The 17182-nt window shown below is 44.3% G+C and overlaps 1 protein-coding gene across 7 annotated transcripts in view; it reads left to right on the forward strand.

Annotated features, from left to right (window-relative positions):
* Positions 1-2503: 2503 nt before the first annotated feature.
* SPHKAP (SPHK1 interactor, AKAP domain containing) overlaps positions 2504-17182 on the forward strand; it is a 65198-nt gene continuing 50519 nt past the window's right edge. For 6 of the 7 annotated variants that reach the window (XM_054166245.1, XM_054166247.1, XM_054166248.1 and 3 more), the window contains exon 1: positions 2504-2704. In XM_054166245.1, coding sequence (XP_054022220.1) covers positions 2610-2704 — 95 coding nt within the window. In that variant the 5' untranslated portion in view covers positions 2504-2609. Of the gene's footprint in view, positions 2705-2737; positions 2886-17182 lie in introns of those variants that run through there. The other variant, XM_054166249.1, reaches the window with a different exon arrangement.

The following is a 17182-nucleotide window of genomic DNA, read 5'->3' on the forward strand; positions in this document are numbered from 1 at the left end:
CCTTCTCTTCTCCAGGCTAAACAATCCCAGCTCCCACAGCCTCTCCTCATAGGGCTTGTGCTCAAGGCCTCTCGCCAGCCTTGTTGCCCTTCCCAGGACTTAAGAGGTAAAGAGTGTGAGAAGGTACAGTACAGCAGTGAGAGTCACATCTCAGGGACTGACATTGAAGTATTAAATGATGCAGGTAACATTTGACCCAGACAACCAGTTTCAACACTAACCTGGGTTTTAAAGAGGGAAAGTCTGGTGTATCTGGCTCTAGATTTCAGGGCTTTCCACTCACTCAGAGCCACTCTGTCAGATGGGATGGCTTTAGGTCAGCACATTTCAAGTGCTCTCCTAAGAGGCTGCTGTGTCTCAGTTTTCTCAGCTTCTCCACTTTCCATTTAAAAAGCAGCACTTCCCATTGCTTCAGTTCCCATTTACCCTTGACCACCCCAACACAGCCATTAGCCTTGCTATCTCTTGTGTGTCACTTCACAAGTTGACAGATGAGTGCCACAACAGCAGGGATAATCCATACCCTTAGCACAGTCTTAGCAGGCATTTAAAAATTAACATGAATCTTTTTCCTCCTGGCACTGCAAAAGTCATTGAGAGCAAGCCCTTCAGGTGACCTTTCCTAATAATGTGAAATGTCGAATTGATACCATTCCTCTGGCTGAAAAGTTGGTTTAGGAAATTTCTGCACTGTAAATGGGAACACAGAACAAAACCTGATTTAACATATAAAATAATTTCCTACATGTGCCCCAGGCCCTTCCAAAACTCACTGAACTTCATGATTTCAAATGCTGTGCCAACTAAAGGAGCTACATTCCTGTGTAGAAAAGACACAGGAATGAGGCATTTAAAGGTAAGAAACAATGAATCTTTATTGCAGAAAAAAAGAACATTGTCAAAGCATGGATTTAGTTGCCAGCTGCCCTTCTTCTGTCTTTGAATTCACCCAGCAAATCTCTGAGCACAGTAATGATTAAAGAACAGAGCTCACTGCACATCAGTCATGCTTCCAGCAGGCTCACAGAAACACAGAATGTAAGGGGTTGAAAGGGACCTCAAATGATAAAGTTCAACTGCCTGGATAGAGCAGGACCACCTACAACAGGTCACACAGGAATACATCCAAGACAGTTTTGAGTGTGTCCAGTGAAGGAGACTCTACCACCTCCCTGGGCAGCCTGTTCCAGTGCTCTGTCACCCCCACAGTGAAAAAGCTTTTCCTTATGTTTGTGTGGAACCTCCTGTGCTCCAGCTTGGAGTCATTGTCCCTTGTCCCGTCATTGGATCTGCAGATATGTCTAACTTCTCGCCATGGTTTTACTACTGAATTCTTCTGTTGAGCACAACACTGGCTATGTAGCTAACTAAACTCAAAGACTGATTTGGGTTGGAAGGGACCTTAAAGATCATCTAGTTCCAAGTCCCCCTTGCCCTTGGCAGGGACACCTTCTCCTAGACCAGGTTGCTCAAGACCCTGTCCAGCCTGGCCTTGAACACCTCCAGGGAGGGAGCATCCACAACCTCCCTGGGTAAGCTGTTCCAGTGTCTCACCACACACACTGGGAAGTCAAAACACCACTTAACTAGGTAGACAGAGAGCTTTTTTACCTACATCATAACTGTACTGAAAACAATTCTCAACAAAAGGAGGGATCTTGCCAGCAACTACATAGTCATGACAGTAGTCTCCAGTCCTGAAAATTTCTGACCTAAAGGACTCCAACACACCCTTGGAGGCTCTGCACACACTGGCTCAGCAGTCAAGTTTGCATCAGGTGATGACCTGGAGAAGAAATTCTTTACAGTGGGGGTGGTGAGATACTGCAACGGGTTGCCCAGTGAGGTTGTGGATGCCCCCTTCCTGGAAGCATTTAAGTGGCCAAGTTGGATGAAGCCTTGAGCAACCTGGTCTAATAGAAGGTGTCTGTGCCCATGGCATGGGAGATGGAATTAGATATCTTTAAAGTTCCTTCCAAGCCAAACCATTCGATGAAGATGGTGAGAGTGTAAAGGTACATAAACGAGACATAATTGTGGTTAACTCCTATTCAAATGCTCCCAAGAAAAGGAGCAAAGCTTCTCTGTCTGACCCGAAAGAAGCCTCGTCATTGAAATCCCAGGGTTCACTGGTGGCCGTTCTGGGAGCACTGTGACATTCCCAAATTGGCAGCCTGGGTCTTCCGGAAGTTACCCACTACCTCTTTGTCAGGTCCCAGCTCTCACAGCACAAACCTAGCTCTGCACCAGCACCTTCCTCAGCGTCCTGGCCCCGGCTCAGCTTCCGCACGACGCTGCAGCGGTACAGAACCGGCCCCGGGCAGCTGCCTGGGCCCCTCATCCCGGCTGGAGTCCCCGCCAGGCATCGCCGTGCAGGTGTACCAGGCCGTGGGGACGCGACGAGCAGCCCGTGACTGTGGTGCCGCTTTCCCACCCCTCGAAGCCCCCAGCTGTACAGGCGGGAAGGAAAACGGGGGAGGCGGCCGGGGCGGGTAGGGGAGGAGTGAGGCAGAGGGCAGGGCTGACAGGAGCCGCGCTGCAGCGCGACGAGGCCGGGCTCCTGCTGCCCCGACACCGCCAGAGCGGAAGGTCCCGTCGCCGAGCCCGCCATGGCCGGCCGCCCCCAGCCCGCCGCCGGGCCCGCCACGGCCGCCAGACCCCAGCCCATCGAGCCCGGCCGCCCCCCGCCCGCCGCCGCTCCCAGGTAGGGCCCCCGCCCCTTCCCGCCGCCTGCGCGCGTGGGGCTGCGCCGCGTCGTGAGGGGCCGCTGCTGCCTGTGGCAAGGAACGGCTCCGAGTGCCGCCTGCCCGGTCAGGAGCGGCTGCGCCGGTCTCTGCTCGGCCAGGAGCCGCGCTGGGCACCCGCGGGTCCCCACTACCTACTGGGTGAGTAACAGTTTTGGACACTCGCCGGTCCCGTCACGGTGAGGACCTGCGCTTAACGCCCGGTATCGAGGACCCCTGCCCGTGCTTACCGCACACGGGGAGTCGGGAGTCCGCAGGGAGGGAACCCATCGGCCTGAGTGCGGTCGAGGAGGAGCGGAGACATGGCAGCGGGGACACGGCGGCCGGGCGGGCGGTCGCGGAGCAGACACGGCGGCCGGGCGTGCTCCGCTACCGCGGCAAGAAGCGGCCGGGCTCGGGAGCTGCCGAAGCAGGCACCGCGCATTGGTGTGCGGCTGCCTGGGGCGGCGGGAGTCAGCCGCCGCGGCTTTGCTCCGGCGCAAACGGACGAAATTAAGGGGCTTTTCTTAAAATAAAAATAATTTTTTTAAAAAATCTCATTAATATCGCTCCAACAGCCGGTTTTTATAGCGTGGTGCCCTACGAGTCGGTAAGTTAATTAGGGCTTAATAAAATACCTTTAGGACGCTGTGCTTGAGTCACTTGGACACAGGTATGCTAGCCAGTACCACACATGAGAGAAAAATCTAAATGAGGGGGGAAACCGCCAAAGCCGAAATGAGAGAAGAACCTAAAAATCCCGGTTCTTCCATTATCCCAGCGAAGGCGAGCCACAGCCCAAAGCAAAACTTCCCTCCCACCCATCGCCGGCGATGGGTGCGCGGAGAGGAGCAGGCTGCTGGAGATGGAGTTAAGCATCGTTTTCAGTGATCAGGAGTAAATTGCATCACGGCGATAGCAGCAGACAGGAGCTTTACAGAAATTGCACCGTTTAAGTAAGATACAAGATATTACAGAAAAGGAGCGAGGGTATGCTGCAAATTAGGACAATTTAGGGTTTGGTTTATCTGCTGCTGCTACCAGCTTTGGATGAGGGGTAGAAATTACGGAAGTAGTCTGGAGAAAGCAAAGCCTTAAAAGGAAGGTGGAGAACAATACACACCTACCTGGGTGCTCGGGAGGAGCTGCGGCGGGGGGGCAGTGACCCTCACGTGAAATTGCTGCAAAAGAAGTTGCTTTTGTTTACTTAAGGAAATGAAAAGCTTTAAAGCCACCCCCCAAAGAGAGTTGACTAAGTGGTGTTTTGTGTCAACAAACATTTACTGGCCAAAGCTTAACGATGCTTCTGCACCTTGGGCGATCCAGAAATAGCCCCTCCTGATTTTTCCTTTGACATTCCAGGGTGAAATAAGGATTTAGCCTTTTTTTGTGGTGGTTGTTAATCATGGCTGGTAATTTTATGTGTTCTTACAGAACACCAGTATTGTTGTGCAGGCTTCAGTATTTGATGAGAAGCCATGGTGAGAGAAGAGAGTCTCAGAGTTTTAAGACCAGAGGGACTTTTAGGTTACCTGATCTGACATCCTGTATCTCACAGTCAACAAGAAAAATTGGGCAGAATGCAGTCTTGACCCCAGCAACTTGGGCCAGCATAAAACCCAGCATGGGTGCTGGACGCAAACCACTGGAGTTCCAGTCCCACACCGCTGCCAAAACCAGATACTCCAAAGAGGTAGTCTTAAAAATATTAAGAGTGAGACAAGCTGCAGCTTCCCTGGCTTATGGTCTTTCTTCTATTGTTCTATATTTACCACTCACACAGGCATACAACCACATTCCAACCCCCCACCACTGTTGCTGGGTTTTTCATTCCAGTGTTAAACCCAAGATGACCAGAGCTCTACCTTCCTGACTATTACACTGTCTGGTTCCGTAGCAAGGCTAAGGCTCACCTTGTTTCTGTAAATGCATACTTCTTTCTTGAGAGTAAATGTCCATCCCATAACTTAAACAGATCAGACTTCCTCCCACTAAGAACTAGAGCTTCCCTCTTCATCTCTTTTATCTCCTGCAGCTGATGTGTGACAGCTGCTTGTTATGTGGCAATCAAGCTAACCCTTTCTCTGCTGACCAACTATCTATGCTTCATACTTTGTGAATATGGATCAGGTGGCTTCAGGAAAGGTGACCAAAACAGCAAGGAATTTATTAAGGCTGTTCCTGTCTTCAATAGAAGGCCTTGGGGGGAAAAAGCATGCTTGGGAAGCCATGGGACAAGTAACTTGGACTTGTACCTCTTCATCTCATTGTGCCCACCATGGGCAACTTTAACTTGGAAACTAGGTACAGCAGCTGTTGAAATGAATGTTAGCATTTAGGAGTTGGCTTTACAAATCTCACCAAAGAAGGTTTGCACTGTTAAACTGTTATAAATCAAACTGGTTTGCATCTTCTTCACAGAATCACTTTGGGCATTGGCATGTTTTGGTGGCTATTCACACCTGATCTTACCTACACCCTACACCTTCCCTAGCCAACCTACACCTAACTTACCTACACCTTCCCAAACCAAGGCCACAACTCTGTCCTCTGTGCTGACTTTCTTGTCACACACTACAATCACTAAAGTTTAGCATAAACTCAGGGTGAGTGAATAAAATCAGGGTGAGTCAGCACCTCCCCTTGCTTTGACTGCTTTACTTGAAGGCAGCCTGAATCTGAGTGACAGCAGCCACTGTGGAGCACAACAGAGCAGGCAGTAGCTTCTGGGAAGCCACCACTTCTGGCCATGGCTTCTTGCGGGGAATGCTTACCCTGGGGATCAGGAGCAGCTGCAGAGAACTGCAGAGAACTGGTAGCTGTCACTTTTTCTTCAAGCAGCTAAAAGACAGTTTTGGTGCACATCATAGCTGGGAAGCTCAAACTCTGGTCTGTAACAATTGGTTGGGTTTTTATGGTGGAGAAACAAGACCACACTAGACTTTAAATATACCACCTTGCACCTTGCCTCTTCAGGTGAGGGGCAGGAAGAAAACCACATATTTTATACATTGTGCTTCTGTCTGGTGTAAGGCAGTGTGTGGGATGCTGGTGCACAGCTGCCTGAGGAGATACCACCAACCTGTTTCGTATAACTGCAGTTTCTCTGCTCAAGCTTACAAAACTAGAAGTAAGGTTTAGTTTTCTCTCAGAAGAAGAAAAATTAGTTAAACTTCTCCATCAGAACAAGTTTAATTACCAGCTGACTGAATAAGGTGCAGCAGCAGTTCCCTGTCTCCCTGCTTTTGTATGGGCTCCTGCCTGGGACGGGCAGGGCAAGAGGCAAAAGCTCTCCGAGCTGGGGTCACAGATGGGCAAAGCATGCTCCCAGACACTTCACATACATCAGGAGCTCAGCATCAGAAACTTGGGGGGTTGTTTCCAAATTTCTTAACCATCTCTTTCCTTATCAATGGGTTAGACAGTGCTTCAGCCTGCATCTGCAGTAGCTATACCTTCCCTGGTTTTGTTTTAAAAACAAGTACAACTCTAGTATGTGCAGATTAATACCATGATTGCCAGGATTTATTTGGTTCCTAGTCCGAATTTTAAGGTTTGGTGGTTTTTTTGGTGTGTGTATGGTTTTGTTTGTTTGTTTTGTTGGTTTTTTTATCTTGTCAACCTTGGATTATTTTCATTAATCTCTTTAGTTTCCATCATTAATTTTCTTCACTTGAAGACTTGCCTGATTATTATTAAATATCTGGCTGCTGTCAGTGCCTGTGACACCTAATAGGTAGTCAGTGGTTCATTATCAGAGATATGTTTTCTCTAGGTTGTGGCATCACAGTGTAGAATTATAGAATAGTTTGGTTTGGAGGGGACCTTAAAGATCATCTAGTTCCAACCCCCATGCCATGGCCAGGGACACCTTCTTCTAGACCAGGTTGTTAAGGCCTTGTCCAGCCTGGCCTTGAACATCTCCAGGGAGGGGGTATCTGCCACCTCCCTTGGCAGCCTGTTCCAGTGTCTCACCACCCTCACTGTAAAGAGCACAGGGTAAATAGGTTCAGTGAGCATCACCATGCAATCCATTCAGACAAGTGGACCACAGTGCTCATCTGGGCAGAATCTTAGCGTACTGGGCACTGTAGTTTCACTTCAGCAAGGGCTCAGTGTACTTAGAACATCATATAGGACTGGACTTACATTTTCTCTCAGCAACAAAAATCTCAGCCGTCCTTGAATAGTCCCTGTGAGATTGCAGAATTAACAGAATTTTACATACTAGGCACAGTGCATCTTTACCAACCCCGGGCCTGGTCATGGCTCTTCAGAGTATTAAAGGGAGAAAGAAAAGGTGTCTCTTAGTTTTCAGAACTGTGTTTAAATTATGTCTGAATCCCTTTCCCACAAGAGTTTTTTATAACTGTGTATGCTGTTTCAATTGGAAAAGGAAGGAGATCAAATCGGTAGGGTAACTGTTCAACGATGTGCTTATAGATTGGACTTGATGATCTTTGAGGTCTCTTCCAACCTTGGTGATACTGTGCTATAGATTGTTCCTCTTCTATATTGTCAAGGCAGTGTTCTTCCTTCTCAGTGAAAAATGTGTATTGCTAATGTAGACATTCAGTAAAAAATGAGCAGCTCATTTACTTTTAAAAGGGAAAGATTTGCATGCTGTGATATTGGAATGAAAAACCCATCATCTTCACACCATTTCTGCAATAAGACCCTCCTCAGCTAGCAAAAAAACCCAACCAACACCTAATTGTTTCTTGAAGATGTAAAAATATAGAAGTAATGGCATGGCTCTTAAGGAGTTCAGTTAAATGGTCACATTGTACCTGGCAATAAATTCAATCCTAAACATAATGTGTCATAAATTCAGTGAAATCTGATGGTCACATTCTTCTTATTCTTAAAAAGTAAGCAGCATGTAAGAACTGCATCGGCCTGTGGTTTGCATGATGCTGTGTAAATGTTGCCGTAGTTGGCAAGTACAGTTTGGATGCTTTGAACAAGTGGGTTTTAAGGCCTTGTTTCCTCTTGTCACAGATTGTTATTTATTGACATGCTAACTTCACATCAAAACTGATAAGATTTGTGTTCCTTCGGGATATTAGTAGCAAATCATAATTGTTGAGGAATTGTAAATGTGTGAATGATGTTAAAACAGGATTTGTTGTGAATAAGCAATGACAGCATGTATTCTTTGGCATTAAAATAACTTCAGAATGTTCCCTGACATTTCAACTAGATTATGAATAGCACTTCAGATGGTCATAGGAACAATACTGGATTAAGGAGAATAGGAAGATTTGGGGAATATTTTAGATCAAAACACTTATTTTTAGACTATTGTTTCACTTGTCTGGTATCATTAGTTAAGATAAAAACATACTGGGTTCTAACAGTATCATAATCCTAAACGGATTTAGCAGGAATCTAAATCAGTTTGGCTTTCTTTCAAAGAAAAAGAGCTGAAAACCTGAAAGGAGTAGATGAATTAATGCATTTACTAGATAGGGACTTTTGAAAGTACTTTAGATAATGTTGAAGTAAAGTATTTGTCATAATCAAATGGAATTTAGCAGGAACCAGCTTCACAGCTCCATGGAGTAGTTTTGACCAGTTGGTTTTTGCATATGTAACTGTGTTGGTGAAGCTGCCTGTCCAAGGAGAGGAATGGACATAACCTATGAATTGCCTTAATTTTTACAGCTGTAGAAATGATGTTGCAATTGGATGATATTATTTCTGAGACCTAAGGAAGGAGGCTAGACTCTCCATTGAAGAATATCTACCAAAGCTTCCAGCTTTGCTCACAGCAGCGAAGTGCTGGTTCTCTTCAGGGTGGGCAGAAGGGAGAAATTCAAGCATATGGATTCAAAATACCTGCTTAGCTCTTCTGTTCTGCCAAACAGAAGATCAAAATGTCCCTGGCAGTTTGCCCAAGTATATGCAAGCCACTATTGTGTGGAGGATTAAAATAATCTGACCATTTGACTCACTACAGTACCTCCTTCATGAGTGAGACAACCACCCAGGCTAGCACAGCTGGTTGATGTAGGAGGGATCATTCTGCAATAGCTGGGCAAAACACCAGTTTGGTTGGTTGTATGCCACATGGATTCCTGGTACTAGGATCAACTCACCCTACTCTTTCTGCCTCTATTCTGATTGACTTGAATCTCAGAAGGGCTATTGAAAAAAGGGGGGAAATAGTTTGTCTTGGTTTACTGATTATTTCTGTGGCTCACTGGTAACTGGGGAGTCTTCAGGCATTTGGAATTAATATTTTATTATCATTTCCATAAGTATTCAGGAACATTAATTTCTGTGATATGGCAAACTGCATCTTCAACTACACGATGCTGAAGTCAATTGAACACTATGCTGAACACTATGCTGAAGTCCAGCTCTCCTGATTTATAATAAAGAACACTTTACAGCATGACATTATGGCTTCTCAGCTGCTTATACACATACTTTTCTCCCAAGACCTCGAGGTGTTCCATAATTCAGATTCTCTGTTCAAAAAATTGGTTTTCTAGTATCACCAGTCCCCTTTCACTGGTAGCTTTGCTCTTTACCTATTTGAACATAGCCTGAAGTGATTCTGCAGCAGTAAGAGATTCCCAGGTTTCTCCCTTCAATATCTGGGGACAAGTCAGTGCTTTGTTAAGCTCGGGTTGCCAAAGCCAGCTTTATTATTTCTGAGGAGGGCTGGTACAAAGAGCTGCAGAACGTGCTGAACATTAGAAAGATGCCGCTCAAGGCATGAAAACAGCGTTCACCTTCCTATCACACGTTACCCTGAGTACCTACCACATTTCAATTAGTGTTCTGCAGTCTATTTGATTTGTAATCAATCTCAAAAGCAAAACATTAGAACAGCCAGTTTTGATTAGCTACATAGATTTTTCTATTCAAACAAAATCCTGACACACACATTTCCTTTCAAGTTACCAACATTTCCTCTCAGGAATACTTCATTTCTGTCTTGAATTAATGAAAAAGCTTTTACAGGGTAGGGTTGGATTTCTTTAAAAGGGAATCTTTAAGAAAAGTTGTCAGCTACTGAAACTGCAAGCTTTGAGACTTGTTCTGTCAGTATTGGACTGATCTAATGCTGGAATCAGAAATGCACTGCACAGGTCAATGGCAAAAGCTGTTTGAGAAGCTTGGCTGTGAAGTTTGGCCATACAATATAAATGAGATACTGAAAAATACCAAACTAGTTGAGCCAAGATGAACATCCTCCACACAAAATCACTGGGTTTTTTCATATGTCAGGTTTCACTGGCTTTCTTGAAATACATGTCTGAGAAGTTGTGCATAGCAAAAGGATAAGAGCAGTCAGCAATCACAGTGATTTGTTAGATACAAGAAACGTGGAAAACAGACTTTTAAAAGTCACCCAGTGGCTTATGGCATGAAAGGCAGCATCTTTCACTAAATCTTGAAAAATGCTGACAATTTCTAGGTGAAATCTCAAGAGCTGCTTGCAGATCTGCTGTGTGTTTCATTTGGACCAAATTTCACCAGATTCCAGCTGTGTCACAATGTGTGTTTTTCCATTATCTCTAAAGAAGTAAGATCAGATGCCATCATACTAACAACAAAACCTATATTAATAATAATCATTGCCATCAAAACTGCAGTAATAATATAAGTTTCTTAATATATATATAGTCATGAACATTCTTGTTGGAGAGGGAAGATTCCTCTGTCCTCCTTTCTGCAGCACAAGCACAAGTGCCATTACACAGTATACCGACGTATGCCCAGTGAATACAGCAAATATTGTGTGGGGGTTTCTAATGCTTCTTGCTGCCTAAGTGGATTTAAACAGTAGCAAGCCTGTTGCTTTGCTGTGGAGGAAAGGAGACTGCCTTATTCTGATGTTTCTGTAATGCCTGTGCCTGGATACAGTGAATTCAGTCCATATCTCTCTAAAATTATCTTCTTGATCAGCACTGCCCACTGAAGTTATGTACATGCAGATTAATAAGTTTGGAAAATCCTTCTTTGGACAAGATTTCTCTCTGTACTGTAGTCAAACTCTCAGCAGCACCTTTGCTTCCCACCTAGCTGGCACTGCTGAGTTGGTTATGGACTCCTTCTAGGGCAGAAAAGTAGCCTTGGCTCTCTTTCAGTCCATCCTTAGTATCAGGTGCTAGAATGAGAGGAAATGGCCTGAAATTGTGCAAGGGGAGGTTTGTGTTGGAGATTAGGAAGCATTTCATTCCTGAAAGAGTGATCAGGCATTGGAATAGGCTGCCCAGAGAGATGATGGAGTCACCATTCCCAGAGGCCTTCAAGAAACATGTGGACATAGCACTTTGGGACATGGTTAATGATTGGGCTCAATGATCTTAAGAGGTCTTTTCCAACCAAAACAAGTCTATGATTTTATGATCTCTGTAAGGTGCAGTCCTTTATCCCTCCCTGAATTCAAGGGTCTGTACCTTCAGTCACTCCTCCACATCAGTCCTTGTCTGGTCCTTAGCTGTTGACTCAGGGCTTCTTTAAATAAATACCCTACAAAACAGGAACTCTCAAAAAAATATTGTTCCCAACTCTGTATCCTACCCATCATTCTAAGAATTTGCCTTCTACACCCTACCAGAACTCTTTGTTTTTCATATAATCTTCCATTTCTGTGGCGCTTCTGACTAAGACCCAAGCCTATCCTTTCTTGAAGGGTTCCTTAGTCAACAGACATTCTACCAGCATAAGAAAGATCCATGTGGAATTGTCCTAAAGTCATGCCAAACCCAGGTATAGGTGGGGAAAAGGTAGGATACTTGTCAGTCCTAGGCAAAAGTCCAGTTTGTCTCTCTGTCAGTAAACTGATGAAATAATATCAACCGTCAAACTTCCCTCTCTTCCCCCAACCCAATCATCTGCCATTCAGCTCCTGATTGCCAGCTCTGTGATTTGATTGTCGGTTCATTCACCTGCCATAGCTATGGAATGTGGAGAATGTCCAAAAATTTTCCTGTGAGGACAGGCTTCAAGAGTTGGGGGTCATCCAGCCTGGAGGAAAGACCTTAGAGCAGCCTTCCAGTACCAGAAGGGGCCTACAGGAGAGCTGGGGAGGGACTTCTTACAAGGGCTTGTAATGATAGGATGAGGGGCAATGGCTTTGGGCTGAAAGGGGGGAGATTTACACTGGAAATTAGAAAGAAATTCTTTGCAGTGGAGGTGGTGAGACACTGGAACAGTGCCCAAAGAAGTCTTGGATGCCCCCTCCCTGGAGGTGTTCAAAGCCAGGTTGGATGAGGCCTTGAGCAACCGGGCCAAGAGGGAGGTGTCCCTGCTCATGGTGAGGTGGTTGGAACTAGATGATCTTTAAGGTCCCTTCCAACCCAAACCATTCTATGATTCTAAGTTTGTGTCCTACATAAAACCCTTGTTTATTTCCCTTTAAGAATTCGATCAGTAAGTAAAGGAAGAGCGGAACAGTTCAGAGCAGATCCTAAAAAATTAGTCAGTTTGGTTTACATTTATTCCTCAGTAAAAGTTATTTTACAGTATTTTTAACTCATGATTTGAAAGAAGGCTTATCATTGCTGATGCTTGCAGAGGCTTCTAGATTTGCTTGCTTTTTTTAAAATATGGAACAAAATAGAGGGCTCATGGAAGGAAAAGGCATTTTTACTGTGTGATGTGCCACAGGATGGGTTGTCTTTAGGTCTACACACTTCTGATTTTCATTAGCACATAGCTAAAGACCTGGCCTTTTTGCAGCTGTATTGCTGACAAAAATGAATGCAAATCAAGAGGACCCAACAGACATTATAAGATGAGCAATCTGAATAGAAAGCACTTACACTTCTACTCTTTTTAGCACATGGATGTGTAAAACCAGCAACCCAGTCCTGTACCTGTTAGACTGCATAGACACTCAGCTCAGGTAATGACAAGGGGTATTCAGTATTCTCTCTTTCCAGGGAAGTCAGTAGCAGGCAAGGGAGATGGGAATAAGGCTGTGGAACCTTAGCAGATCAGACCCTGATACTGCCAGTGATTATATTCTGCACATGGATTCCAAATCCATAACAAAATCAGAAAGACATTTGTTTGAGGTATTTATAGAGAGTCTGTTTGACTAACCATCTGTGCTCTGATTGAAGTATACACAGGGTCCAGACTGACTAAAAACCAATCTTGTGGATCAAAATAGTAACTTTGACACTCTCACGTCTAAAGATTTTACTGCTAGAGACTTTGTTGACCTGTTTACATGTAAAGGTAAGTTTTAAAACTGTGAAATCTGAAAGGTCCCCTGAGGAAACAGTGTGAATAGTTTGTCCACTTCAAAAAGGCTTTGTAGTTCAGGGATGCTCTTTGAATGCTGCATGCTTTCCAAAACTGCTTCTTGCTCAGTGTCTGGATTAAGGGAGCTGCCTTTCTTACCTTCTGAGTAGCTTTCAGGTTGATTTGGGAGTGTGAAGTTAAGAATATCCTAAATTACTTTGCCAGCCTTTCACTTGTTTCATATTTCTATTCCAAAATGAGATTTCTTCCTTTCACAGTTGTTCATGGTGCTCAGTACAAATCCTAGCACAGCATTAGAAATGTAGCTGAATCTGGTGTGGAGCTAATTGCCCTGAGAAACCTCTCTGTGTTTGTGCAGTTTACTTCCTTCATCAAGATTGTCTTTTTCACGGACCAGTATGTTCTGGATGTTCAGAATGTGGAGACTAGGAATCACAATGAAAAGATGAAAAGGACTAGACTATAACAGGACTGGGTTGTTTTTTATATATATATATATATATATATATATATATATAGTGGTCACTTATTATTTATTGAAATTGCTCTTCAGGGACTGTGAGGATTTATATGCCACAGGGACAATTATTCCAATATCTGAAGGGGGCCTACAAGAAGGCTGGGGAGGGACTTCTTAGGCTATCAGGTAGTGATAGGACTACGGGGAATGGAATGAATCTGGAAGTGGGGAAGATTCAGGCTGGACATGAGGAGGAAGTTCTTCACCATGAGAGTGGTGAAGCACTGGAATGGGTTGTCCAGAGAGGTGGTTGAGGCCCTGTCCCTGGAGGTGTTTAGGACCAGGCTGGATGAGGCTCTAGCCAGCCTGATCTAGTGTGGGGTGTCCCTGCCCATGGCAGGGGGGTTGGAACTAGATGATCCTTGTGGTCCCTTCCAACCCTGACTGATACTATGATACTGTGATACTATTGAAAAGCAAGAGTTTGGAAGCTGGTTGTGCTTGTTCAAGATGATAGGAAGTTGAAGTTTCTGATATTGTTTCATGAGATTAATTTTCTGTAGTGATAACCTGGGGAATTCTTTAAATTACCTCTTCTAGCTGATGTAGCACCATCTGCCACATCTGCAAAGGAGGTAATTATTTTTAGGAGCAGCTGTGGGTTTTTGATCAAGTTCTGAGTCATCAAGGTCAGTATTTTTGAATTATTCAATGCAGGAAAATAGAAGCAATTAGTTTGCATTTCTGTGAGTACTAAAGGGTGTATTGTTATCACATAATGCCATAAACCTAATAGCTATTTACTACAGTCCTCTGATTTCCAAGAAATTTGTTTGTGTTCTTGGTGAGACCATTTTGCTTTGCAGGAAGAAAGCCTATCATACTTTGTGAATCAGTTAGGCTGTATCTGGTGATAGATAAGTGACTGTGGACTCTTTTGTTAATGGAAATATTAAAGAGAACATGGTGTAGTTCTGAACACTAGGCCACAGGGCCAGGTGCCCAGCTTCAGTTTCAAAAGCTGAATTACAAATTAGGCTCTCTCACACCGAAAGAAAAATCCTCAAATGAGCCTTCTTTTAACAGAAATGCCTTGTTATGCCTCTGGCCTTCAGCTCTAAGTCAGATGAGCATTCTCTAGCACATAATAAACAAGGAGAGCCAAGCTAAGGTGAGAATTAGGACCTGAAACCTTCAGCAGCTTGCCTTGTCTTATTGCCAGAAGGCTCTGATCTGTACCAGATGCCTTGAAAGACTAATGCTTTGTGTAAACTCCTAATGTGAAGCAACAAGTGCAGTATATGAATGCGGAGCTGGCATTTGATGATGAGATGGTACATCTCTGCAGCAGTTTCTTTCAACTTCCTACTATTGAGGAACTAATGAGAACAGGCAGCTCCTCAAAGACAGAATAGGTTTTTTCCTGGGGAGTTATAGAGAAGTAGGTTTCTCTTACTGGCTTTGCTACAGAGAGGGACTGTGGCAGAGCTGTATGGCCTGAGGAGGATCTCTTAAGAAATCACATACGTGTTGAAAATTAATGCTTAGAAAGGATCCCAACAGGATAAAGAAAGCAGAAACTTTTATCTGAGAGATCAAAGAGATCTCTTGAAAAGCCAAAGCCATGTTCTGTGTTGAAAGAAAGACCCAAGAATCTGAAGGTTTCATCTAGACGACAGAACATCCTTGAGTCATGGAAGACACAGGTTTGTGGCATTGAATGCCCAACCTGAAAAAGCTCAACTAGGTGCTCAGTTTTCCCTTGGTTATTATGTACAGTGAAGTATCTGCCTGGAGGTGTTCATGTAGCTGACCATCAGTGGTGACCAAGGTGTGGTGTATGTGTTTCTGTGTACTTGCTTTAGAAGTTGCATACCCGAAATTCATGGAGGAAGAGGCTGTTTCAGAATGTAGTTTCATAGCTTAGCATTTCTTTGTTAATATTATTCCACTTCTCAGTGACTCTGAACCCTAACTGCACGAACCTATTTGCAAAGAGTGGGAGTCTGGAGTTGATGTCACCAGCATGATGCTTGTGCTGAACTGCAGTGCTAATACTCCAGAATATGGCTTCTCAGCTGTGTTTTCCAGCTATGTACTGTCCTATTTGTACTGTTTAATTGAGGTCTAAAAAGGCCTTCAGTTAGTGGCCACACTATCAGCTTTGTTGCTTTTAGACTCGGCAGCACTTGATGTATCAGTAAGTTCACTGCATGCACTGTAACAGAGAGCAAATAGTTGTTAGCAGCATATCGGCTCCCTGCAGGGCAAAGTTGTGGCAAACTCACTTAGTCTTCCTCTTGGCAAAGAGCAAGAGAAAATAGTGGGCTTTGTGCTTCAAGTTGCAGCTCAGAACTTGATTTGTCACTTACCATTAGAGTGCAGAAGTGATGCAGCTTACAAATAGTGGCAATGACAGCGTCTGCTGAGAGTGCTGGGTGGTACCTGGTACACAAGCTGCATCTGAACATGGGCGTAGCAAGGAGGTTACTTAACTTGCACAGCATTTGACCCTCTGAACATAAGGTTCCTATTTTTAATGAAGATATAAAACCTGGATGACTCCCTATGTTTGCAGCCCCTCACTGTGTTAAAGAACTTGGCATAAGGCCTATAAAATGCTATTTTGCTTTCTCAAAACGCCAGAGAAATCACTGCCCAGAGTTGTTACTGTTTAACTATATCATCTGAGCAATGGAGTAGAGGTTGGTAAACAGACAAGTCTCCCTTCTAGATACAAGTGGGGCTGGTATTTTAGAGAGTCTTAAGTGGAGTTACATGCTCCAAGTGAGATCGCTTAACTGACTGGCCTCACATAGAATCATGGAATTGTTTCCATCGGCAAAAACCTCATTGAGTCCAACCATCAACCTGAGACGAACACAGCCATTAACCCATGTCCCAAAGTGCCATGTCCACACATTTCTTGAACACCTTCAGGAATGGTTACTCCACCACCTCCCTGGACAGCCTATTCCAATACCTGACCACTCTTGCAGCAAAGACATTTTTACATGGCCGTCTGTATTTAGTCCTTTGATGCAGGTCATGAAGTTGCCCTCTAGTCAGCAATTAATAGCTGCCAAGTTCAGTTGATATTTTCATTCAGACTTCTAAGGCCATCATGTAAAGATATTTTAAAAAAAAAGAAAACTACACACACCACAAATACCAGCTACTGATGGATTTGGCAAAGCGTGGAAGTAGCCTCCTTTGCACATAGTGGCTTATACTCCAGTGAAGATGACATCTTAGTTTTCAATTGAGCATACCAGGAAATTGTACATGGTTTGTTACCCCTTGAAACTAATGAAAGATTATTGGTTAAGCCATGGTAACCTGCACGCTTCTTGTGGCCTATCACAGTGTGTTCTACATCTCCTAATGCATGCCTTGCAATAAATGAAAAACACTCTAGAGACTCAATTTGGGAGGCAGAACCTGATGGTGTAGGTTGGTCCTTCCCTAGTATGTTTCTGGAGAAGTCTGAGGGGTGATACTGGCTGTGCATGCAAATAACTGCGCTGGGGGAGCTTGTTTGTAACAGGTTTGTATTTTGCACATCTTCACAGTCCCATAGTAAATACAGGTTTGTTGTAGCACTGACTCAGAGTATGTGCACAGTTTACCCTTGCTCTAAACCAGCAGTTTTTCCATCTAGATGACAGAATTCAGCCACTCCTAGTGTTTATATTTTGATCACCACCCCTTTGCCTCTTACATAGGCAGGTGGAAATGCAGCAGACATTTCTTCAGTTTGCCAAGC

This window comes from Dryobates pubescens, chromosome 13, assembly GCF_014839835.1.
Source record: "Dryobates pubescens isolate bDryPub1 chromosome 13, bDryPub1.pri, whole genome shotgun sequence".
Classification (NCBI taxonomy): domain Eukaryota; kingdom Metazoa; phylum Chordata; class Aves; order Piciformes; family Picidae; genus Dryobates; species Dryobates pubescens.